Source organism: Macaca thibetana, chromosome 16 (genome assembly GCF_024542745.1).
Source record: "Macaca thibetana thibetana isolate TM-01 chromosome 16, ASM2454274v1, whole genome shotgun sequence".
NCBI lineage: Eukaryota > Metazoa > Chordata > Mammalia > Primates > Cercopithecidae > Macaca > Macaca thibetana.
This window is the reverse complement of record NC_065593.1, coordinates 54,427,768-54,451,564: the sequence shown is the minus strand read 5'-3', so window position 1 is coordinate 54,451,564 and position 23,797 is coordinate 54,427,768. Positions and strand designations below refer to the sequence as shown.

The 23,797-nt window shown below is 53.2% G+C and overlaps 1 protein-coding gene across 4 annotated transcripts in view; it reads left to right on the top strand.

Annotated features, from left to right (window-relative positions):
• DCAKD (dephospho-CoA kinase domain containing) overlaps nt 1–9,912 on the top strand; it is a 31,813-nt gene extending 21,901 nt beyond the window's left edge. For all 4 annotated transcript variants that reach the window (XM_050763161.1, XM_050763163.1, XM_050763159.1 and 1 more), the window contains exons 4-5: nt 3,846–3,933; nt 9,310–9,912. In XM_050763161.1, the coding sequence (XP_050619118.1) occupies nt 3,846–3,933; nt 9,310–9,601 (380 nt within the window). In that variant the 3' untranslated portion in view covers nt 9,602–9,912. The remainder of the gene's footprint in view (nt 1–3,845; nt 3,934–9,309) is intronic.
• Nucleotides 9,913–23,797: the final 13,885 nt, after the last annotated feature.

Genomic DNA, 23,797 nt, shown 5'->3' with positions numbered 1-23,797 from the left:
GTTGGTTTTTCCAGTAGGGATGGGAGTAATAAGAGCTGGTGAATAATGGAGCCATAGATCTGAGTTCAAATCCCAACCCTGACAGTTTCTAGCTGTGTGACCTCATTGAGTGATCTAGCCCTCAGCTCACTTTTTCATCTGTGCAGCGGGGATAATAATCTAACATGAGGCTGGGCACAGTGGCTCGTGCCTGTAATCCCAGCACTTTGGGAGGCTGAGGTAGGCAGATCACTTGCAGTCAGGAGTTCAAGACCAGCCTGGCCAACGTGGTGAAACCCTGTCTCTACTAAAAATACAAAAATTAGCTGTGCATGGTGGTGTGCACCTGTAATCCCAGCTACTTGGGAGGTTGAGGCAGGAGAATCGCTTTAACCTGAGAGGTGGAGGTTGCAGTGAACCAAGATTGCACCCTGTACTCAGACTGTCTGGGCAACAGAGCAAGACTCCATCTCAAAAAAAGAAAAGAAAAGAAAAAGAAAAATTCCAACGTGAGCATGTTAGGAAGACTGAGGGTCCAGGTCAGTGACTGTCAGTTATCACACATGTAAACTACAGTCAGGGGCAGGTTTGGGTCTGGCTGAGCCATCTGGGAAAGCAAGTTTGTAGACTGCAAATTGGGGAGGGACCAAGATGGCCAGGGTGGGTGGGGAAAGGGTGCTATGTGGGGACTATCCTCTGCAGCTTGGGCTCCATAGAGAGTTAGGTGCAGGTGTGGGGACAGCCAGGCAGTGCCCAGATGGAAAAGAGGGGAGTATTTGAAAAGGAGGGGCCTGGGGCCAGTTGGCAAGAACCTTCTTCCAACCTATATGCCACGGTTCAAGCCCTGTTCTTTTTTATTTTATTTTATTTTATTTTTAGAGATGAGGTCTCACTATGCTGGCCAGAGTGGTCTCAAACTCCTGACAAAGCAATCCTCCCACCTTGTCCTCCCAAAGTGCTGGGATTACAGGCATGAGCCACAGCACCTGGCCTAAGCCGTGTTCTTCAGGACAGCATTGCACAGGGGTGGCCTGATGCTTACTTTCCAGGATGGGGTCAATCACCAGGAGAAGTGGGAGGGAGGATAGAGGGTGGTGGCTTGGAAACTGGCAAAAGGCTGGCCTAGGGCTGCTGGAGATTTGCCTGCCAGCCTTTGGCACATGTGGTCTCCAGCCTGGTCCTCCGAGTTGAAGGCCTGGCTGCCTGTCTCCCCACTCTCAGTCATTACACTGAGACTTTACTTCCACAAGAGTATGGGGGAGGGTTTTTTTTTTATTTTTATTTTTTGAGATGGAGTCTCACTCTGTCACCCAGGCTGGAGTGCAGTGGCACAATCTCGGCTCACTGCAACCTCCCTTCCCAGGTTCAAGCGATTCTTCTGCCCCCAGCCTCCCGAGTGTCTGGGACTACAGGCACACGCCGCCACACCTGGTTAATTTTTGTATTTTTAGTAGAGATGGGGTTTCACTCTATTGGCCAGGCTGGTCTCAAACTCCTGACCTCGTGATCTGCCTGCCTCGCCCTCCCAAAGTTCTGGGATTATAAGCTTGAGCCACTGTTCCTGGCTGGGGGAGCTTTTTACACTGTGACCATGGCCAAGCCCCTTATTCTGTCATGCCTTGAGTGGGCAACCTCCCCCACCCTCATCCCTCTCTGGCCAGTACCTGCCTCCAAATGAGGGATGACTCAACAGACATCCATGATGCTGACCCCAACCCCCTCCCGGCCGGGCTGGAGCTGGCTCCCACATCTTGCCTGCTGAACCAATGTGTATGCTCCTTCTCAGCACTGCGCCACAGGCCTCCTCCCTGCCTCCCTCAAGGAGAGTCCTCCCTCTGGACTCTTTGTGCTGCCTCCTATGCTGCACCAGTATCCTTCCTGTCCCCCACCCAGAGTGAAGTCGTCTGCCTTTCATTCCTGCCCTTTCTGCATTCTCTCCCAGGCCAGTTACCGGTGCATCTGCAGGGCTTCCAGGCGGCACTGGCTCTCCCCTTCTGAAATTAAACATTGGATAATGTCACCCGCTCCAAAGCTCTTTCACTGTGTCATCCACCCAGCCTCCCGCCTCCCCAACCACCACCACTTAAATAAAAGCCAGAGAGCCCTTTTCAGCTCGATAAGGTGAAAAATGGGGACGACAGCTGTGGCTTCCACAGTCCCAGTTTTTCCCTGATGAGTATAACAAATACAACTGTCAAAGTTGGTATAATCAAACGTCAGATAAGATCGCCAGCTGTTGGGGACTTCTCTGTGTAGGCAGACGGATGTCTTAATAGAGTCAGGATGGTTTGCAGAGCTTATCAAGCAGGAGGGATGTGACAGCTGAATAGCCCTTTGCTGGTGAACCAAAGAGCTGACCATGTACTCCCCAGAGGGGCCGGAGAAAGGACGGCGAGGGGAGAGGAAAGTGATGGGAGCTAAGCAGGAAAGGGAGATAAGAGGCCCAGAGAGGATCTGGTCTGTCTTGGCTTCTGCTCCAAGTTGGGGGGCGCACCACACTGCTGGCCTCCCCCTGCAGCAGTAACTATCATTTTGGGGCACCTAGTGAGGAACTGGTGAAGAGTGCTGCGTGGTTCACATGTATTCAAGGCTCATTTCATCTTTACTATCATCCTGTGAAGTAGGTATTCTTTTTACTCATTTACACAGATGAGGTTTATACAGAAGGGGGCCCAAGGTCACATGGTGGGGAAGCGGGGGACTACCAACCAAGGTGTATCATCAGAGCCCATGGTTTTAACCCCTTTGTTCAACTGTGGGCTTCTCTTGGGCTTACTGAGCAGCAGGTCCTGGGGAACAGGAAACCAAGCAGCTGAGATTGCCACCCCCACCCCTATTGTCCTTGCATCACTTTGAGTGCCACTTGCCCATGACACCCCTGGAATTGGTGTGATGTGTGTCTGGTTCTGTGCTTGGAAGTGTTTGGAGTGGGATGCTCCAAGGGTGCAGTCTCCTGCCCCAGCCAGGCCAGGGGTCTCTGGGCAGAGAAGCATTTCCCTGTCCGTTACCCTCCTTGCTATCCTGGAGCCCTCCCAGCTTTGTACCCATGCACAGGGGTCACTGACCTAAAAAGAACGAGGAGCGTGTAGCCCACAGCAGCCTAGGGATGTGCTCATTCACAGTGGGTGGGGGTGCCTCCCTTGACTGGCCTTGGCTTAAAGTAGGAGGTCCAGCCAGTGCCTTTTACCCTGCGGGAGTGTTATACAGTATTAGTCATAACTGCCCCCTCTGCCTCCAGATCCAGGCCTTACCCTGGCTGTAGGTCTGCCTCTGATGGGAGAAGCAGCTTCCTTCTGCTGGTGCTGCCCCCATGTGAGCCTCTCATGGAGAGTTGGTAGAGACAGCCCACCTTGGCTCTTGTCAGCAGAGCTGGGCCTGCAACCGGCTTTTTGGGGAGAACCTATCTTTTGGGTGTTTTGTTTGTTTGTTTTTTTTTCTGAGAAATAACAACTTGAGATTTAAGATCAAGGTGAACTAAACCCTTAGTGCCTTCCCTGATCACCTGCTTGCCTCACACGGCCTGAGGCCTCTGCTTCAGCCCGCACAGTAGAATCTCCGTCTTCTTGTGCTGTGCTGGTCCTCATTCATGGAATCCTCATCTTCACCTTCTCATTTTCAAGTATCAAAAGACCTGCCCCCTACTTTTCAAGGCCAGCACAAATGACAGCCCTTCTACAAGGTCTTCCCTGGTCAGCCATCCAGAAATGATTTTTTGCAGCCTTCTGCTCTGCACGGCATTGGAACCAGCTAGTGTGCAGGGTATGTGTGTCCTTGGAAGGCCCCTTGGACGGTAGGGCCCAGCATATCATCAGTCCCCAGCATGTGCTTGCAGAATTGAACTTGGGGGTTTTCCAACCTCTCCCCAGGATACCGCTACGTGATTCTGGATATCCCTCTGCTGTTTGAGACCAAGAAGTTGCTCAAGTATATGAAGCACACCGTGGTAGTATACTGGTGAGTGACCACTGGGGCATCTGGGAAACAGCCCACATCATTTTGCACTTTGCCCTTTCCCCATGGGGCGGCCAGGAGGCATGGGGGTTTGGGCCGCAGTGCCCAGGCACAAACCAACCTTTGTGCCTCATGCAGATAATCCTGGGGGCAGGTATGGAAAGGGATGGCCCCGGGGCTTCTCTAGTGTTTGGGGAGCGCTCCCCCTGCTGGCCATTGCAGGTACTTCAGCCCAGATGCCTGGCCTCGCCCTGGGACACTGTTACTTAGTGGCTCCTTCTTCCTCCTGTAGCACTTTTATTACTTTGCACAGTTTGCCTGTCAGTGGGAGGTGGTCAGGACAGGTGTTGATATTCCTGAGTTACTGAAGATAAAATTAGAGAGGGGGTAGTTACGGAATGTGTCCAGGGTTACCCTTTGGCAACACCTGTTATGAGCAGAAGGTTTCGTGGAAGGGACTGTCACAGCCCAGCTAAGGAAGGAGCTTTGTTCTCAGAATTCCCCAGGACATGGAGCCAACCAGAATCCAGGTTTGACAAACAGAGGAGGATCAACCTGTGAGGGAAAATGAGTCCCTGTCCCAGTGGGGTGAGAGAGGAGATGAGTCTGCAGGTTATCTCTGCCACCCAGAAACTTCCTGGATGCCACCCACAAGGACAGGAGATACACAGGTGGGCACTTGGCTCTGCTGGTATTTCGGGCATAGATTGACTCTCAGGAGCTTAAGGCATAGGAGGCTCCCAGCACACTGGAGGCGTAGCCTGGAGTACTCAGTGCCCTGAAAATTCCCTTGCCTTTCCCCCTGGGTCCCCATGGGCTCTCATTGAAAGCCCAGTCTGAATCCCTTGAGCCCAATGCAGGGACATAGGCATCCTCTCAGCTCCCCCACCGGGCCGTGCTGCCTCACGTGAGTAAACCCGCAGCCTCTTTGGGTTCTTCATTCCCTGTTTGTGAGGCTGTCAACTAAGGTCAGGCAGACCCCACGAAGACCTGAAATTCTCTTCGCCTTAGTAGCACAATTGGAACTTTGTACCTAGGGATAAAAACATTTTTTTTTTTAAAGGATCTTAGACGCCAGGTGCAGTGGCTCACGACTGTAATCCCACCACTTTGGGAGGCCGACGTGGGTGAATCACCTGAGGTCAGGAGTTCGAGACCAGCCTGGCCAACATGGTGAAACCCCGTCTCTACTAAAAATACAAAAACTAGCCAGACGTTTTGGCAGGTACCTGTAATCCCAGCTGCTTGGGAGGCTGAGGCCAGAGAATCGCTTGAACCCAGGAGGCGGAGGTTGTAGTGAACAGAGATTGCACCATTGCACTCCAGCCTGCATGACAAAAGCAAGCAAAACTCCATCTCAAAAAAAAGGCCGAGTGCAGTGGCTCACACCTGTAATCCCAGCACTTTGGGAGGCCAAGGCGGGTGGATCACCTGAGGTCAGGAGTTCAAGACCAGCCTGACCAACATGGAGAAACCCCTTCTCTACTAAAAATACAAAAATTAGCCAGGCATGGTGGTGCGTGCCTGTAATCCCAGCTACTCAGGAGGCTGAGGTAGGAGAATCGCTTGAACCCAGGAGATGGAGGTTGCAGTGAGCCAAGATCGCGCCATTGCACTCCAGCCTGGGCAACAAGAATGAAACCCTGTCTCAAAAAAAAAAAAAAAAAAGAGGCCGGGCGCGGTGGCTCAAGCCTGTAATCCCAGCACTTTGGGAGGCCGAGACGGGCGGATCACGAGGCCAGGAGATCGAGAGACGATCCCGGCTAACACGGTGAAACCCCGTCTCTACTAAAAAATACAAAAAAACTAGCTGGGCGAGGTGGCGGGCGCCTGTAGTCCCAGCTACTCGGGAGGCTGAGGCAGGAGAACGGCATAAACCCGGGAGGCGGAGCTTGCAGGGAGCTGAGATCCGGCCACTGCACTCCAGCCTGGGTGACAGAGCAAGACTCCGTCTCAAAAAAAAAAAAAAAAAAAAAAAAAAAAAAAAACACAAAGGCCGAGCGCGGTGGCTCACGCCTGTAATCCCAGCACTTTGGGAGGCCAAGGTGGGTATCATGAGGTCAGGAGATCATGACCATCCTGGCTAACACAGTGAAACCCCATCTCTACTAAAAATACAAAAAAGAATTAGCTGAGCATGGTGGCGGGTGCCTGTAGTCCCAGCTATTCAGGAGGATGAGGCAGGAGAATGACGTGAACCCTGGAGGCGGAGCTTGCAGTGAGCTGAGATTGCACCACTGCACTCCAGTCTGGGCGACAGAGCAAGACTCCGTCTCAAAAAAATAAAAGAAAAAGGATCTTAGAGTGTAGAGGAGAAGACAGACAGAGCAGGGGCCGACACCTGCATGTGCAGTCGCCAGATGACCCTGCGCCCACCTCTGGCTGTTTGTCCTTCCTGTGCTTTGCTTTTTTTTTTTTTTTTTTTTTTGAGTTGGAGTCTCACTCTGTCACCCAGGCTGGAGTACAGTGGCGTGATCTCAGCTCACTGCAATCTCTGCCTCCCAGGTTCAAGTGATTCTCCTGCCTCAGCCTCCTGAGTAGCTGGGATTACAGGCACACGCCACCATGCCCGGCTAAGTTTTGTATTTTTAGTAGAGACAGGGTTTCACCATGTTGGTCAGGCTGGTCTTGAACTCCTGTCCTTGTGATCCTCCTGCCTCAGCCTCCCAAAGTGCTGGGATTACAGGCATAAGCCACTGTGCTCGACCCTTCCTGTGCTTTTCTTTGAGGTTGGTCTGTTTGCCAAGAGCAGAGGTGGCCATCGGTTTTGGTGGGTGAGTGGGGCTTTGTTGATCATGTGTGCTCTCCAGGAAACCTTCAGCCCCACTCACCAGCCAGAGGAGCCTTTGCCAGGGTCCTGGGTGCCACTCATGCCCTGCTTTCGTGGGTATGGGTGTATAACTCGAGAGATGCCAGAGAGGTGGTGATGCTTTTCACCAAAGGGATCTAGGCTTTACAAAAATAAGGACTCCCTTGTGGATTTCTTCAACTGAGAGACTACCCCTGATGCATTTGAAGTTACTTAGGACATCTCCCAAAGTGTGGTTGTACCAAAACATTATTTCATGCTGTTTTCTTTTTTTTTAAGACAGAGTGTCACTTTGTCACTCAGGCTGGAGTGCAGTGGCACGACCACAGCTTACTACAGCCTCAACCTCCTGGGCTCAAGAAGTCCTCCCACCTCAGCCTCTTGAGTAGCTAGGATTGCAAGCATGCATCATCACACTTGACTAATTTTTTATTTTTTGTAGAGATTGGGTCTTGCTGTGTGGCCCAGGCTGGTCTCAAGCTCCTGAGTTCAGTGATCCTCCTCCTTGGCCTCCCAAAGTGCTGGGATTATAGGCATGAGCCACTGTGCCCAGCCAATTTCATGTTTTTGAAAAATTTGTCGATTGTGGAATAAGTGGGTAAAAATCCTATTACCACAAATTGTACCAAGCCTTAGACTAACTAGGATGGGACCATTTCTGAGCCCCAGGAAGGGCTGTTGGAGGTGCTGCCCCACATCCAGGAGGCTCTGTGGTCTGGGCCACACTTTCAGGAGGACGTACACCTACTGGGAGCCCCAGGCCATCTCCATTCTCACACCAGATTCTCCAACCCACAGATATGTGGTCTCCCTGATGAAGGCTGGATTTAGTTGTTCTCAGCCAGGCAGGTATTGGCCCCACAATGGCAACAGTACACTGAATCCATAACAGAGGAAATCTATAGCTTGTGTAGTTCATTTTCATGGCGAGTGGCTGCACTTGTTTCTGGCCTCACTTGGTCTGCTTCCCAGAATCCCTAAGAAGGGACCAAACTGCCGAGGTGGGAGGATCGCTTGAGCCCAGGAGTTTGAGACCAGTGTAGGCAACACAGCAAGACGTCGTCTCTATATTTATTTAAAAAAAAAAAAAACACCATGCGCAGTGGCTCACGCCTGTAATCCCAGCACTTTGGGAGGCCGATGCAGGTGGATCACCTGAGGTCAGGATAGCCAACATGGTGAAAGCCCATCTCTACTAAAAATGCAAAAATTAGCCAGGCATGGTGTTGCACGCATGTAATCCCAGCTATTTGGGAGGCTGAGGCAGGAAGATCTCTTGAACCCAGGAGGCAGAGGCTACAGTGAGCAGAGATTGTGCCACTGCACTCCAGCCTGGGCAGGCGAGACTCCATCTCAAAAACAAAAAAACAAAATACAACAATTAGCTGGGCGTGGTGGCACATGCTGGTAATCCCTGCTACTCAGGAGGCTGAGGCAGGAGACTCATTTGAACCCAGAGGGTAGAGGTTGCAGTGAGCCAAGATCGTGCCACTACACTCCAGCCTGGGCGACAGAGTGAGATTCTGTCTCAGAAAAAAAAAAAAAGAAGGAACCAAACTGTAGTGATCAAACCCTTCCATTTTATAACTGGGAAAACTCAGGCCTAGTGACACAGCAGAAAGACCCCAAATGGTAGAAAACAGCTGCTGCAACCCTTTCTGCTCTTCTCCTCATTGAGGGGCTGAAGTAGCTCTTAGAGCTAGAGGGGTGTTAGAGATAACCCCGCTCGGACGACTGACTGTAGCCCAAGGCAAGAGAGGGAGTCCTGGGTCCTGAGGAAGGACCCAGATGGTGACCTCAGGGTGGGTGAAGGAGGTATTCTTTAAATTTCTCTTGGAGTTGGGAGACTTGGTATTGTCCAACCTAATCTGCAGTGCTGAATCCTGTCCCACTACTAAGGGGACTAATTCTCATGTCCTTGATCCTCTTTGAAGCACCTTGGGCTTGTCTGTCCCACATGATCAGTGGCATTAAGCACAACAGATACCATCTCAGCACAGTCCTTTTACTCTAAATGTTCAGGGGAGGGGTGTAGCAGCAAGGAGAGGGGTCTTTGTGATGGCCCAAGGAGATATTTTTGATACTGCAGGCCCAGGCCCCCAGGGGAACCACAGGAAGCGTCTAGCTCACAGGCATAGGCCTTTCAGTAAAGGTCACCCATCCAGGGATCCAGGATGTAGCTGGTTCCAGGTGATGAAATCTTCCCACTTTATGACTGGGGAATCTCAGGTCTAGTAGCAAAGCAAAGAGACCCCAGATGGCAAAACAAAAACAAAAACAAAACAACCTGTGGCCAGAGTTCCCCTCCTTGTTTGTATTAAGGGGTTTTGGTAGCCCATAGAGCTCTGGAGTCCTCGCAGTGAGTGGAGTGGGGTGGGCGGCAGCCAGAGAGCTTCCAGGCCTCCCTCCCTGGCTGTGGGACCCTGAGTAGCCCAGAGCAGGGTAGGGCTGGAGGGAAGATCCAGTCTCCATACTCTCTGCTCCAGGCTGGGCCTGGCAGGGCTGCCTAGCCCTGTAACTTGGGGTGAGAGGGAGGCAGGACCTACAGTGCCCTTTTGCCCTGTCCTTAGTGACCGGGACACACAGCTGGCACGGCTGATGCGGCGGAACAGCCTGAACCGCAAGGACGCAGAGGCCCGCATCAATGCCCAGCTGCCCCTGACAGACAAGGCCCGCATGGCCCGCCATGTCCTAGACAACTCGGGCGAGTGGAGCGTCACCAAACGCCAGGTCATCCTCTTGCACGCTGAGTTGGAACGCTCCCTGGAATACCTGCCTCTGAGGCTCGGGGTCCTCACAGGGCTCGCTGCCATTGCCAGCCTCCTCTACCTGCTCACCCGCTACCTTCTGCCTTACGCCTAGCGAGGCACTCAAGGCAGGGAGCCCCAGGCCTCCATCTGTCTCCTTGGAGGCTGAAGGCAGGTACACATCCTGTTTCCTCCCAGCTCCCTCCACACCCACACCCACCCACCCACACACACACACACACGGACTCTCTGAACTGGGGCTGGGCCTCTGTACCAGGCCATCCCTTCTCTGGAGTGTATCCTGTTTGAGGTCAAGAAACAGCCTGCTCTCCTTCCCACCTTCCCCAAGCACCACCTACAGAACAGCAGCTGTGATGGTGTGTGAAAGCAGCAGTCAGAGACTGCTATACATTTCTGTGGGCGGGGGTAGGGAGTACTGGCTCTGTGGCCCTCCTCAGAGCTGGGAGGCAAAGGGTTCACTGGGCTTGAACCCTCTCTGAGCACCTAACCCATTATGGCTTAAACCTCCTCAGTGGACCACGGAAAATCATGTTGGACCAAGGGTTTCCATGTTCAAACAGAGTCAACAAGGCCCTCCCCTAGGTTGAGCTCCCGGCCAGCACGCAGCAAGGATTCTCTCATGGGTAACGCTGTAGCAGGCAGGGCCAGCCTCTTCTGGGAGACCCCTCTCCCCATGTAGGGTTTGTGCAGTGCTCTCACATCCTGCTCATTGCCTCCCACCTGCTCCTTACCTGGACCTCTTGGTACTCCATGTGCACCATGCTTGCTATTTCTTGCCTCTGTGCCTTCAACCTGCTGCTCCTGGTCTGGGATACCTTTTATTTTCTTTATTTCTTTTTCTCTCTCTCTCTTTTTTTTTTTTTAACATACAACTAACTCTCAGTTCAGGCACTGTCTGAAGCCCCAGGCTGGGTTAGGTGGTCTAGGATACCAACTCCCCCTCAACGTTTCACCTTAATCCAACAGTACGGTAATTAGCCAAAAGTTGCCTGGTTTTTCCTACTAGACTGTAAGCCCTCAGGGGACAGGGACAGTGTCTTACTCATCTCTGTGTTCTTAGTGCACAGCCTGGCCCGCTGTTGTTTAATAAAGTGTGTGATCTGAAATGCCCCAGACCAACCAAGGTTCCCAGACTTGGCTTCTTCCCACACCGGACTGGAGTCCTCCCAGAGCCCAGCGGGAGGGAGGGCCCCAGGAGGTACACTCACCATCAGGCTTCTCCCTGGGTCCCAGTAGGACTGCAGCCAGGCCCAAGGTACCTTTGTGAGACGTGGATAGAGGGGCTGGGGCAGCTTCACACCTTGCCCTGCCTCCCCATCTGCCTTCCCCATCCCAATTAGACCAGCGCAGACATCAGCCTTCCCTGCCAGGGCCTGCAGACCTGCTGATGTGTTGATCCTGCAGCCAGAAGCCTATTAAGGCTAGAAATGAGTGTGACGGATGCGAATGCTGTGGTGGCCATACTTAGTGCCTCCTTTCCCAGAGCTGCTTGTGCTGAGTCTAGCTCATTAACTTCCTGCAAACCTCTAAGGGGCAAAGAAGGGCCAGGTAAGGCAGTGGTGGGCTGCCGGATGGGTGGCCAGGCAGGATGCGGGTGGCAGGAGCCTGCCGCTCCCTCCGTTTGGTGCGATCCTACAGGAGGGGGAAAGGAGAGGGAAGGTATGGACCCCCACAGTGCCCTGTCACCCCAATAATTGAGGAAATGGCACTTCCTTGTATCCACAGTATGCCAGGCACTTCTGGATGTGTAAGGCCCTATAGTTAACATAACACAGATTATTTCCATCCCAGGCTCAGAAAGCTGGATTTGGTCCAGGTTGCAGAGCCAGGCTTCTGAACTCTCTTCTGTGCCCTGAGCCTCTTGTCAGGAGGAGCTGGAGCCTGGGGTTGGGGCTCGGGCTGGGGTTCTGGCTCCGCTTGCCATGTGACCTCCTGCCTTTAGGGTTTTTTTGTTGTTGAGAGGGAGTCTCGCCCTGTCGCCCAGGCTGGAGTGCAGTGGCGCCATCTCTGCTCACTGCAAGCTCCGCCTCCCGGGTTCATGCCATTCTCCTGCCTCAGCCTCCCAAGTAGCTGGGACTATAGGCGCCCGCCATCACGCCCAGCCAATTTTTTGTGTATGTATATGTATGTATGTATGTGTGTGTGTGTGTGTGTGTATATATATATATATTTTTTTTTTTTAGTAGAGACGGGGTTTCACCGTGTTAGCCAGGATAGTCTCGATCTCCTGATCTCGTAATCCGCCCGCCTTGGTTCCCAAACTGCTGGGATTACAGGCGTGAGCCACCGCACCCGGCCCCGCCTTTAGTTTCTACTCAAACATCATAAGGCTTCATAGTGGAGGACACTGAAAACCCTTAGCAAACTGTAAAGTTCCAGAGAATTAACTTCTTCCCTGACCCAGTGAGCTGAGCTTGAAGCAGGAATGTCAGAGCATGGCAGGTGTGGAGAAACCTCTGATTCGACCCTGCCCTGTCCGGGCCTCGCCACAGCTCCCTCTCCAGCTCCTCTTGCCTCCCTGCCTTGGGCTCCCCTTGCTGGCCTTGGGGGTCCAAGGCGGCCTTAAAACAAGGCCTACTTTCTCCGAAGGGGACGAGGTTGAGGCGGCTCAGCAACCTCAGAGGTCGGGCCACCGGTACCCAGGCCCGCGCCCGAGCCGGCGGCTTGCCGTTAGGCCGGCAGGTGGCAGCACGCTCCCAGGCTGGGCCGGGCCTCCGCGGCGGGCCCTCGCCGAACCGCCTAACTGTCGTCCTCCCGGGCCGCGGGCGGCCTCAGACTCCTGCCGAGCTGCGGCCGCGGGAGCGCGGGCCGGGTGGGCGCGGAGGCTCTGCCTGACTGCAGGCGCTAACTTAAAAGCTGAGTTGTTCCCCCAAGTACTCTGAGCCTGGGCCGCGGGCCCCGGATGCCAAAGAATGTGTCCCCTCTGCCCACCCACCGCGAAGGCCACGGGACGCTGCAGCCTCCGCGTTCCGTTCCCTCACTTTGGGCCTTAGCACCTGGCGCGGAGCAGTCAGGACACCAGCGAGGGTGCAGACGCACACACCTTCTGGCGGGGGACAAAGGGCACAGGCAGTCCTCTAAAACACCCCCTGGTCCGAGGGTCATTCGCAGTTTCACAGTTTACAAAGCACGTTCCGGTTATCCCCTTGAAATCTCCCAGCTGTGTGAGGGAGACAGGTCCAGAATTTTACAGAGGCTCAGAGGTTGAGCCAAGGGGCCCAAGTAGCCAACAGGTATAACTACCAAGCTTCTGGACTCCCGGTACAGTGCCCGTCCGGCTATCTGCACTGCCCCTGTTATACACTTTGGCTCTTTAGTAATTGACAACTCTTCTTCAAATGTTCATTCTCTCTCTCTCTCTTCTCATGGGGGGCAGGGCAGAGTCAGGGGAAGGTTTGGGGCATTCCATGATGAGCCTCCATGGCTAGAAATTGAATGGGAGCAGGATAGGCGTGCTGCAGAGCGCCCTTAGTTCTCGCAAAGGCACTTTAGGTCAGAAGGAAACAGTCTCAGAGCAGAAGGGGGAATGCGATGGCAGTGATGACTTAAGGCCATGGGGGCATATATGAGTCGGCAGGGAGACCCCCGGACATGGTGGGAGAGAAGGAGCAAAAGGAAGGAGGTGATGTGGTGCTATAGGTTGCTTTCCTGCTCCCTCCAGGAGAGACGTGGCTGGTGGTTCCTCATCCCACCTGCAGAGCTGAGGCTGCACCCAGCTGGGACCCAAACCGCCTTTCTTTGCTCCCCACCTTTCCTTCCCCTCCCAGTCACTCAGATTCCAATACAATTTCCAGCTAACCAGCATGTCGATAGAACAAGTCGGGCGGCCGGATTGCTGGCCAATTACAGGAAATCATTCTGCTCCACAGCTCAGTGCTCAGGGAGGGAGAGGGAGGGAGGGATTTCAAGGGAGCAGGTGCCCAGCTTGCAGGCTGGGAACGGGCTTCAGGCAGAAAGCTGGGAGTACTGCAGCCCCCTACCCCTGAGGGGTGGAGGGTGGGGAGGCTCCTGGGGGGCAGTCCAGCCCTAGGCTCATCCTCAGCCTTATGTGGAGCTCTGGATCCAGCTTCTCCCCATCCCTGTGATGGGGAGATTGGTAGCCCTAGCCACTAAGAGAGACTGAGCTGGGAGCTGAGTGTGGATGAGAGTTCGGAAAGCGAGACATCTTAGTGTCAAAAGGGATAGAAGCTGAGATAGCGAGACCACCCTCTCCCAGAGCCCTGTGCACCGAGGAGTGGGCGTCTGATGGCCTGGAGGCTGGGGTCCACACAAGCAAGACCTGTGCTCTCACAGCCTGCTGTGGGCCAAGGGGGTACCTAGGAGGACAGGGGAAGGGGTCAACAGGGAGTGGAGAGGAAAGGGGCTACAGCCCGCAGCTGAGTGAACTAGCAGCAGCCTCATCTGGTGAAGAAGTAAGTCTTCCACCCCAAAAGGTAGGGCACAGAAATGTGGGAGAGGCCAAGGTCCCCCGCCCTCACTGTCCCAGCTCCTCTGCCTCAGCTCCCGCCTCTGACCCTCAAGAAAATTTCACTCAGATGAAAGGACCCCAGCTCCCTTCCTCTTTCCTTGGGTCTGAATCTACCTCTGCCTTCTATGCCAACCTGGATGCCTCTTTGCCAGCCCCACCTCCTCCCATCACATCTCTCCCAGAACTGTTCCTGTGCCCCAGGCTGCCCTACCCCGCTGACCAGAGATGCTCTGCCTCGCACACAACGGTGAGCTTTTCTTCCCAGCCCTTCCCCTCTACCCTCAAAGGACTGGAAGATCCTTGAGGAAGAGAAACTTCCCCGTGGGCTAACTTCACCCAGTGAATAACTATTGTTGCTGTTTGTCTTGAACCCCCAAAAAGGCAACTGTGACCCAATAATCTCCTCCTCTGCTTCAAGCTGTGGCCACCTCCCAGGCCCTTCTCCAACCCCTCAGGATCTCACTGTGCTTCTCCCAATTCCGAGCCCTCCCCTTCTGTCCCCTCCAAGTGGGTCCTGGGATGGATTCACTGGCAGCTCTTTGGCCAGCCCAAGAGCAGAGGAGTGGACAGACATGGGAGAGCAGACGGGCTTTGGAGCCCAGTGCACCCAGCATCAAGTGGCTCTCAGGAAAGACCTGAGTGATTGCACCTAACAGCAAGGCAATCTCCAAGCAAGTTTGTTTGGAGAGGTGCATGGGGAGAGCAGGGTCAGCGCCCAGTGACCCCTCCTTCCCCGGGTTCTCTAGCCTAGTACACAGGCTCACACTCCGCGGTGGAGGTGTTGGGGTTGGCCCTGTGTGTGACCCCCCCCCCGGGCACACGGTGGCCGCGCCTCCGCTCAGATGAACTGAGCTGAAGCCGCGGCTCCCGGGCTCCTGGCGCAGCCTCCGCCATCCCTCCCTGGGGCGCTGCCTCCCGCGGGCCGGGCGCCCGGTGCTCGGCGATCCGGAAGAGGGCGCCCGCCCGGCCCACGTCCGTCGTGTCCCCGCCCGGAGCGCCGCGCTCGCCAGCCCGCGGGCTCCGCGCCATCGATCGGACCGCAGGGACCCGGGCGAGTCGCCTTCCCACCCCTCGCTTTTCGCTTTTAATTGAAGTTTGTTTGAGCAGAGCGCGGAGCGGGCAAAGGCAGAAACTAAATATTTAGTTGCTGCAAATTGGCACCTCCAGATCAATTACCCGGCCGGTGTCAGGGCCCGCGCCGCCCCACGCACCCCGCGGAATCTCAATGCCACTCTGCCCCCGCCTGGGCCGCCCGCGCCGCCCTCCTCCATTCCGCTGCACGTTTTTCATCAGCTCCAGCCATACATCACCCGTGGCCACGAGGGAACAGATTTTCAATGGGAAAAGTTCCCCGGGAGGGTCCTCGTTGCTGATTCCCGCCGCGCCCTGTGCTGTCTGGCCCCTGTCCCCACCTGGCTTGTCTGATGGAGACAGCAGATGGGTGGAGTGAGCTCCAAAGCAAGGACTTGGGGTCAGGAAGACCAGGCCCTATCCTAGGAACTCCCCTTACCCGCTGGGTGACCTTGAGGAAGTTACTTATGCTCCCTGAGCCTCGGAGTCCCCCCATAACATGTGGGCTCAAACTTCACCTTGTGGGGTCAACAGCATGGAGGGACAGCACCCTGCCCAGAGCTGGCACACAGTGACTTTCCACAGATACTAGTTCTCACCCGCTACGGGGTAAAATAGGCTCTAGAATGAAGTGAGGGACAGTGAGTTCCAGGCGACTCAACCAAGCCACTGAAAAATACCAAAGGAAAAGCAGCAGTCAGCATCCCCAGAGTGCCTGGCAGGGGCTGGACATGCCCCAGGACCCTGGTCAAGCTCCATCAGGGAAAGTCCTGACCCCCAGCCCGAGTGCATCTGGGCACAACCAAAAGAGAAGCCGCTTTTCCAGTACCAGGGGTGGAGAGTGAGAGAGCCATGATCCCACGGCCGCAGCCAGGCAAGCAGGCGGGAGGGATCTGAAGAAGGTCACCAAGGGCTCCTGACCCTTGCCAAGCTAAGTACCAGGAGGCCAGCCCTGTGGCAGGGGGGAATCAGGACAGCTGGGCTGTAGTTGAGGCTTTGCCTTCTCCTGGCTGCATGTTGCTAGTCAAGTACTTAACCTCAGTTTTCCACGTATAAAATGCGGCTGACACCCTCTACCTCCCAGAGCATTTGTGAGGAGTCAGTGAAGTATGGGAGAGGGGAGGAAACTCACAACCGGCATGAAGAAGATGGGGCCAAGTTTGTGTGGGAGTCTCCTTTCCCATGCTCAACACTGCTCCCATCCCAAGAGCCCCTGAGGGAACTGGAGTCAAATGCCTACCTAGCCTGGCATTTTTAAATGTCTGCTCTGCCAGAGTGACAGGGCCTCTGGGTGGGAGGAGAGTTTAGGGGAAGACTGTGAGCCTCAGGCTTAGTGCTTTGAGAGCCGTTTTTAAAGAATGAAGCTCCTCCCCCGCCAGCACTACCCCCAGCTATCCTGCCCCCAGGATCTCAGTGCAGGAGTCCAGCCCCACCTGGAGGAAAGTTATTTTCCCATCAAATCCTGAGTCCAGGTGGAAAGGCAAGGTTGACATGGAATCCAAAGTCTGAGTTCCCTGCCAATGGGAAGCAAACTCACTCCTTGATTTTCCCACCTGTGAAATGGGACCACAGCCAGTAATTATGAGGTGCTATTTGAACTGGTGTGTAATCTCTTTTATTATTTAGTTAGTTAGTTAGTTATTTTGAGGCAGAGTCTTGCCCTGTTGCCAGGCTGGAGTGCAGTGGCGTGATCTTGGCTCACTGTAACCTCTGCCTCCCGGGTTCAAGCAATTGCCCTGCCTCAGCCCCCAGAGTAGCTGGGACTACAGGCGCGTGCCACCATGCCCGGCTAATTTTTTGTATTTTAGTAGAGACAGGGCTTCATAAAAGCCAAGATGGTTTTATATCCTGACCTCGTGATCTGCCTGCCTCGACCTCCCAAAATGCTGGGATTACAGGTGTGAGCCACGGTGTCCGAACTTTTATTATTATTTTTATTTTTTTAGAGACAGGATCTCACTCTGTCGCCCAAATGAGAGTGCAGCAGAGCCATCATAGCTCACTGTAACCTTGAACTTCTAGGCCCAAGTGACCCTCCTGAATAGCTAGGACTACAGATGTGCACCATCATAATGCATGGCTAATTTTTTCTTTTTCTTTTAGGGTCTTACCATGTTGCCCAGGCTGGTTTCAAACTCCTGGTCTCAAGTGATGCTCCCGCCTCAGCCTCTCAAAATGCTGGGATTATAGGCATGAGCCACCACACCCAGCCTGGGGTGACCTCTAGAGACTGCTGAATCCATTGCTCTGCCTTCTACACTCACTCTTACCCACCCCACCCCTACCTGCAACATGATTATCTCTGCTGGCAAAACAACCCCACCAGCCTCTTTGGGGATGGCAGCCCACCATTTGTCAAGCCAGGAAGTCCTTCTGACAATCTACCTTAAATCTCTCATTGGTTCCCTCAGGGAAAATTGAAAGAACGAACAGCAAAAAGATAAATGTTTATGGATAGGCAATGTCACACTATTTTTTTTAAATACCCCCAAAGAGGGTGGGGGGACGGGAATTACCTTCGGACACAATGCTCTTTACACTAAACATCTTGGCGATAAATATAGCTGTGTAATTCTTTTTTCTCCTTGGCAGAGAGAAAGGCTGAGGCTGGGCAGAAAGGCAGAGGGACCCGAAAATATAAATCAATATGTGACTTTAATATATGTGCTCTCGGTGTCTGTGTGTGCTGGGGGATTATTAGTAACCTTGATTCCAGCTCAGTGTCCATGCGAGGCGGGGAGATGTGCGGCCCCCAGGGAGGAGAAGAGAAATTAGGAAGCCAAATTCTTCTCCTGATTGACACCTGGGTAAACATTACCCTGGCAGAAAGGGAAGAAAAAAAGATCAATGCTGGGTATTTTTATCACGTTCCAGGGACAGACGGGGGAAAATTAAAGAAACAGTCCCCTAGCATCACTGAATATGCCCATCTTCAAGGAGTAGCTAGATAAGGCGGAACCCAGGTGGAGGAGCATGGGTGGGAGAGAAATGGGCATGTTCCAGGGAGCAGTGGCCATTGCTTCTTCTACCCTGATGTGTGTGAGTGGCAGCAGGTACAAAGGAGCCATGCCTTTAGTTGCAGGGCAAAGGTACCAGCTTTGACGGGGAATCGTAAGCCACAGAGTCTAACTCAAATCGAGACTCCAGCTTCAACAGAGGCCCAAGAGGCATTCGTCTTAATGGAATTTGTCAGGGGGCTGTTTCTAGTGGAAGATTCCTAGAGTGTGGGGAGGGGGCAGTGGCTGCAGCAGGGGCTGGGGGTAGTGAGTGATCCAGTGTGGGTCGATGCCCATGGGAAGCAGGTACATCTCTCTGGATTGTCTCAGATCTAGAGTCAGGAAAACCTGGGCCTCCACCCCTTCCTGGCTATATGACCTTGACCAAGTCATCTGACCTCATAGAGTATCACCTTCCTTGTCTGTAAAATAGAGGCAGGCGTCCCCCATCCCACTGGTCTCAGAGTTTTTAAATGAGATTATACAAAACACTGGACAGGGCTGAGGGGCTATTGCTATCTGGGGAGCCCTGCCCAGTAGAAATATACTGAGAGCCACCTATGCACTTAAAAAAATTTTTTTTTAAATTAATTTGCTTTAGGCCGGGCGTGGTGGCTCACGCCTGTAATCCCAGCACTTTGGGAGGCCGAGACGGGCGGATCACGAGGTCAGGAGATCGAGAGACGATCCCGGCTAACACGGTGAAACCCCGTCTCTACTAAAAAATACAAAAAACTAGCCGGGCGAGGTGGCGGGCGCCTGTAGTCCCAGCTACTCCGGAGGCTGAGGCAGGAGAATGGCGTGAACCCGGGAGGCGGAGCTTGCAGTGAGCCGAGATCCGGCCACTGCACTCCAGCCTGGGCGACAGAGTGAGACTCCGTCTCAAAAAAAAAAAAAAAAAAAAAAAAAAAAAAAAAAAAAAAAAAAATTAATTTGCTTTAGAGACAAGGTCTCCCTCTGTGGCCCAGGCTGCAGTGCAGTGGCACAATCACAGCTCATTACGGCCTCAACCTCCTGGGCTCAAGTGATCCTCTCACCTTAGCCTCCTGAGCACCTGGCTAGTTTTGGGGGATTTTTTGTTAGTTTATTTGTTTGTATTTTTTGTAGAGATGGGAGTCTCACTATGTTGCCCGAACTGGTTTCAAATTCCTGGCCTCAGGTGATCCTCCCACCTCAGTCTCCCAAAGTGTTGAGATTACAGGAATGAGCCACTGCACCCAGCCCATATATGTACTGTTAAATGTTCTTTTTTTTTTTGGAGATGGAGTTTCGCTCTTGTTGCCCAGGCTGGAGTGCAATGGCGCAATCTCTGCTCACTACAACCTCCGCCTCCTGGGTTCAAGTAATTGTTCTGCGTCAGCCTCCCGGGTAGCTGGGATTACAGGCATGTGCCACCACGCCCGGCTAATTTTGTAATTTTTGTAGAGATGGGGTTTCCCCATATTGGTCAGGCTGGTCTCGAACCCCCAACCTCAGGTGATCTGCCTGCCTTGGCCTCCCAAAGTGCTGGGATACGGGCACGAGCCACCGCGCCTGGCCAATGTACTGTTAAATGTTCTAATAGTCACATTTTAAAAGGTAAAAACAGGCCAGGTATGGTGTTCATGCCTGTAATCCCAACACTTTGGGAGGCTGAGGCAGGAGGATCAGTTCAAGACCAGCCTGGGCAACATAGGGATACGTCGCGTCTACAGAAATATTAGCCAGGAGTGGTGGCACATAGCTGTAGTCTCAGCTACATGAGAGGCTGAGCTGAGAGGATCACTCGAGCCCAGGAGGCTGAAACTGCAGTGAGCTGTGATTGCACCACTGCACTCTGGGCAACAGAATGAAACCCTGTCTAAAAAAAAAAAAAGTAAAAAGTAAAAAGAAACACTTCAAATTAAATATATATATATATATTATATATAAATTTTTTTTTTTTTTTTTTTTGAGACGGAGTTTCATTCTTGTTGCCCAGTCTGGAGTGCAGTGGCGCAACTTCGGCTCACTGCAACCTCCACCTCCCAGGTTCAAGCGATTCTACTGCCTCAGCTTCCTGAGTAGCTGGGATTGCTGGCATGCACCACCGCGCCCAGCTAATTTTGTATTTTTTAGTAGAGACGGAGTTTCTTCATGTTAGTCAGGCTGGTCTCAAACTCCTGACCTCAGGTGATCCACCCACCTCGGCCTCCCAAAGTGCTGAGATTACAGGTATGAGCCACTGTACCCGGCCTCAATTTAATATTTTTTAACCTAACCCAATATATCTAAAATATCATTTCAGCACGTGGCACTAGCCACATTCCAGGTGCCCTGAAGCCACATGTGGCGGGAGCTATCACATTGGGCCAGCACAGATCTGGAATGAGAAGCCCGCAGGATAGGAGCTTCTGCCCCGACCCCTGCCCCCCATGATAGTGAGGAGGGACCTCTGGAGGCGGAAGGTGAAGTGAACCCCTGAGAAATACAAGGCAGAGCCCCCCTTTTGCTGGGGGTGGGAGCAACTTTCTGGCTTCTGAGGCATTACAGTGCCCCAGCAGGGACTCTGGGGGAGGCCGCCGACTGACTAATGGCCAGTTCGCCAGGATAGGGGCTGGGCTGGGGCAGACACTGAGCTCCGCTTTCCGGAGTTCCCTGGCAACTAGAGCAGCTGGTTTGCAGGGAAGAGCCTGACAGCTGGGCTTGGGAACTTCTCATTCCCAGTCAGTGTCTAGTCTGGCTGTAGCATCTAAGGTAAGTCCCCTCTCGGAGCTGCACCATCACTCAAATGGGAATAGCTGTGATCAACCCTGCTTTAAAGGCTGTAAAAAGGTTTCCTGCACAAAGACAGCGTGCTTATAAGCCACGAACGTGCGAGAGGAAAAGAGAAAGTGAGGAGGGAGAGAGAGAGGGAGGGAGCCCCTTTCAAGGCCGCCTCTCCCTTGGTTGGCTATTGCTGGCTGTGCTCCCACAGTCTGCAGGGACCCTCCAACTTCAGGGGGAGGCTGGAGAAAGAGGGTAGGATGGGACGCCCAGAGAGGGTGTGATTTTCTGAGAGCCACACAGCACATCCAGCAGTGAGTGCGCTGGACACGCTGGGTTGGGGCCAGGATACCCAGGCCCTCCTTCTCAGCTGCTCTAGGCGTGAGAGTTTGTGGGATGGAGTGGACAGGGCTATTTTGGGGCAATGCGAGGGCAGCGAATGCTGGCAGGGAGGCCCTTGTGGGTCTAGTCTGACATTTTCTACTGATGCTGGGAGCCAGAGAAGAGGACCTGGAAACCTGAATCTCTCACACCTGGGCCAGCTGATCTTGTGCCCAAGTGGTCACAGCCCCTGCTTCCCACTGGTCTTCCCTGTCCTAGCTGCACAATTGCCCTGCCTGGGAAGGAATGTGGAGAGAAGCACCAGGCTACCCCAGGACCAAGCCCCCAGCCCACCTTCCAGGTCCCGAGAGCCACAGTGAGCCCTCAGTTATATCTTTTTTTGTTTTGTTTTTTGAGTTTCACTCTTTCCAGGCTGGAGTGAAGTGGCGCAATCTCGGCTCACTGCAACCTCCACCCCCCAAGTTCAAGTGATTCTCCTGCTTCAGTCTCCGACTAGTTGGATTATAGGCACTGCCACCATACCCGGCTAATTTTTGTATTTTTAGTAGAGACAGGGTTTCACCGTGTTGGCCAGGGTGGTCTTGAACTCCTGACCTCAGGTGATCCACCTGCCTCAGCCTCCAAAAGTGCTGGGATTACACTTTGAGGTGCCCAGCCCCTCAGTTATTTCTTCTGCAGACTCTGCAACTAAGGAATAGATCTGGGATTTAACTTTTTTTTTTTTTTTTTTTTTTTTTAACGGGATCTCCCTCAGTCACCAAGGCTGGAGTGCAGTGGCACAAACATGGCTCACTGCAGCCTCAACCTCCTGGGCTCAAGAGATCCTTCCACCTCAGCCTTCCAAGTAGCTGGGACCCTAGGCATGCAACACCACATCCAGCTAATTTTTTGTATTTTTGGTAGAGACCAGATTTCGCCATATTACCCAGGCTGGTCTCAAATTCCTGGGCTCAGATGATCTACCTGCCTTGGCCTCCCAAAGTGCTGGGATTATAGGTGTGAGCCACCTGGCCCAGCCTCTTCTTTATTTATTTATTTATTTTTACCCCACATCTTGCTCTGTCACCCAGGTTGGAGTGCGGTGGCATGATCATAGCTCACTGCAGTCTATAACTGTTGGGCTCGAGTGATCCTCCCTCCTCAGCCTGGAAAGTAACTAGGACTACAGCTGCATGCCACCACACCCAGCTAATTTTTTTTCTTTCTTTGTGCAGATGGGGCCTTGCAATGTTGCCCAGGGTGACTCGGACTCCTGGCCTCAAGTAATTCTCCCACCCCTGCCTCCCAAGGTGTTGGGATGACAGGCATGAGCCTCTGCACTTGGCTTTTCTTTTCTTTTTTCTTTTTTTTTTTTTTGAGACTAAGTTTTGCTCTTGTTGCCTAGGCTACAGTGCAATGGCACAATCTCAGCTCACTGCAACCTCCCCATCCCAGGTTCAAGCGATTCTCCCGCCTCAACCTCCCAAGTAGCAGGTATTACAGACATGCAGCACCATGCTCCGCTAATTTTGTATTTTTTAGTAGAGAGAGCATTTCTCCATGTTGGTCAGGCTGGTCTCGAACTCCCGACCTCAAGTGATCCACCCGCCTCGGCCTCCCAAAGTGCTGGGATTACAGACGTCAGCCACCGTGCCCAGCCGGCCTTTCTTTCTTCTTTTTTTTTTTTTTTTTTTTTTTTTTTTTTTGTGGTGTGTGTGTGTTTTATAGTAGAGACAGGGTTTCACCGTGTTAGCCAGGATGGTCTCGATCTCCTGATCTCGTGATCCACCCGTCTCAGCCTCCCAAAGTGCTGGGATTATAGGCTTGAACCACCGTGCCCGGCTTTTTTTTTTTTTTTGAGATGGAGTCTCGCTGTGTTGCCCAGGCTAGAGTGCAGTGGCACAATCTCGGCTCACCACAACCTCTGCTTCCCGGGTTCAAGCAATTCTCCTGCCTCGGCCTCTTAAGTAGCTGGGACTACAGGCATGCACAACCATGCCCGGCTAATTTTTGTATTTTTAGTAGAGACGGGGTTTCACTATGTTGGCCAGGCTGGTCTTGAACTCCTGACGTCGTGATCTGCCTGCCTCGGCCTCCCAAAGTGCTGGGATGACAGGCATGAGCCACCACACCTGGCCTTTCTTTCCTCTTGTTTCAGGTTTCTTCCTTCTTGTTTCCATTCTACAAAGAACTATTTCCGTAGACATCCTCTCTGTACAACTAACTTTCAGCCTATTCTTCCCAGTTAGAGACTTACAGTGATTCCTAGTGTCTACCAAATTCCCTTTCAAACTTCTTGGTTTGGCATTCTAGGAGCCCTTCACCATCAAACTCTTTCCACCTGACACAAGAAACAACCTTGTTTCCAACCCAACTTACTGTGCCAACTGGCCCTGCCTAAGGCTGTCCAGCCTCCCTGCCTTTGCCTGGGCCGTTTCTCCTCCTGCAATATCCTTCTTCCTCTCCACACCCAATTCTGCTGATTGAAATCCATCCATTCTGCAAGGCCTGGCTCAAATGCCACCGCTTCTGGGAACCCTTGCCAGGTAGCCTCATCAGAAATGCCTGCCCTCCTCTGATCCATCTCCCGTAGCCCCTTGCATGTCCCAGGCCCTGGATCTTTCTCTCTCACAGCCTCAGACTCCCGGTAAGCCTCTGGAAATGGAAGCCCCTGGAGGGCAGAGCTATCCGGGCCGTCCGTGAGTCCTCT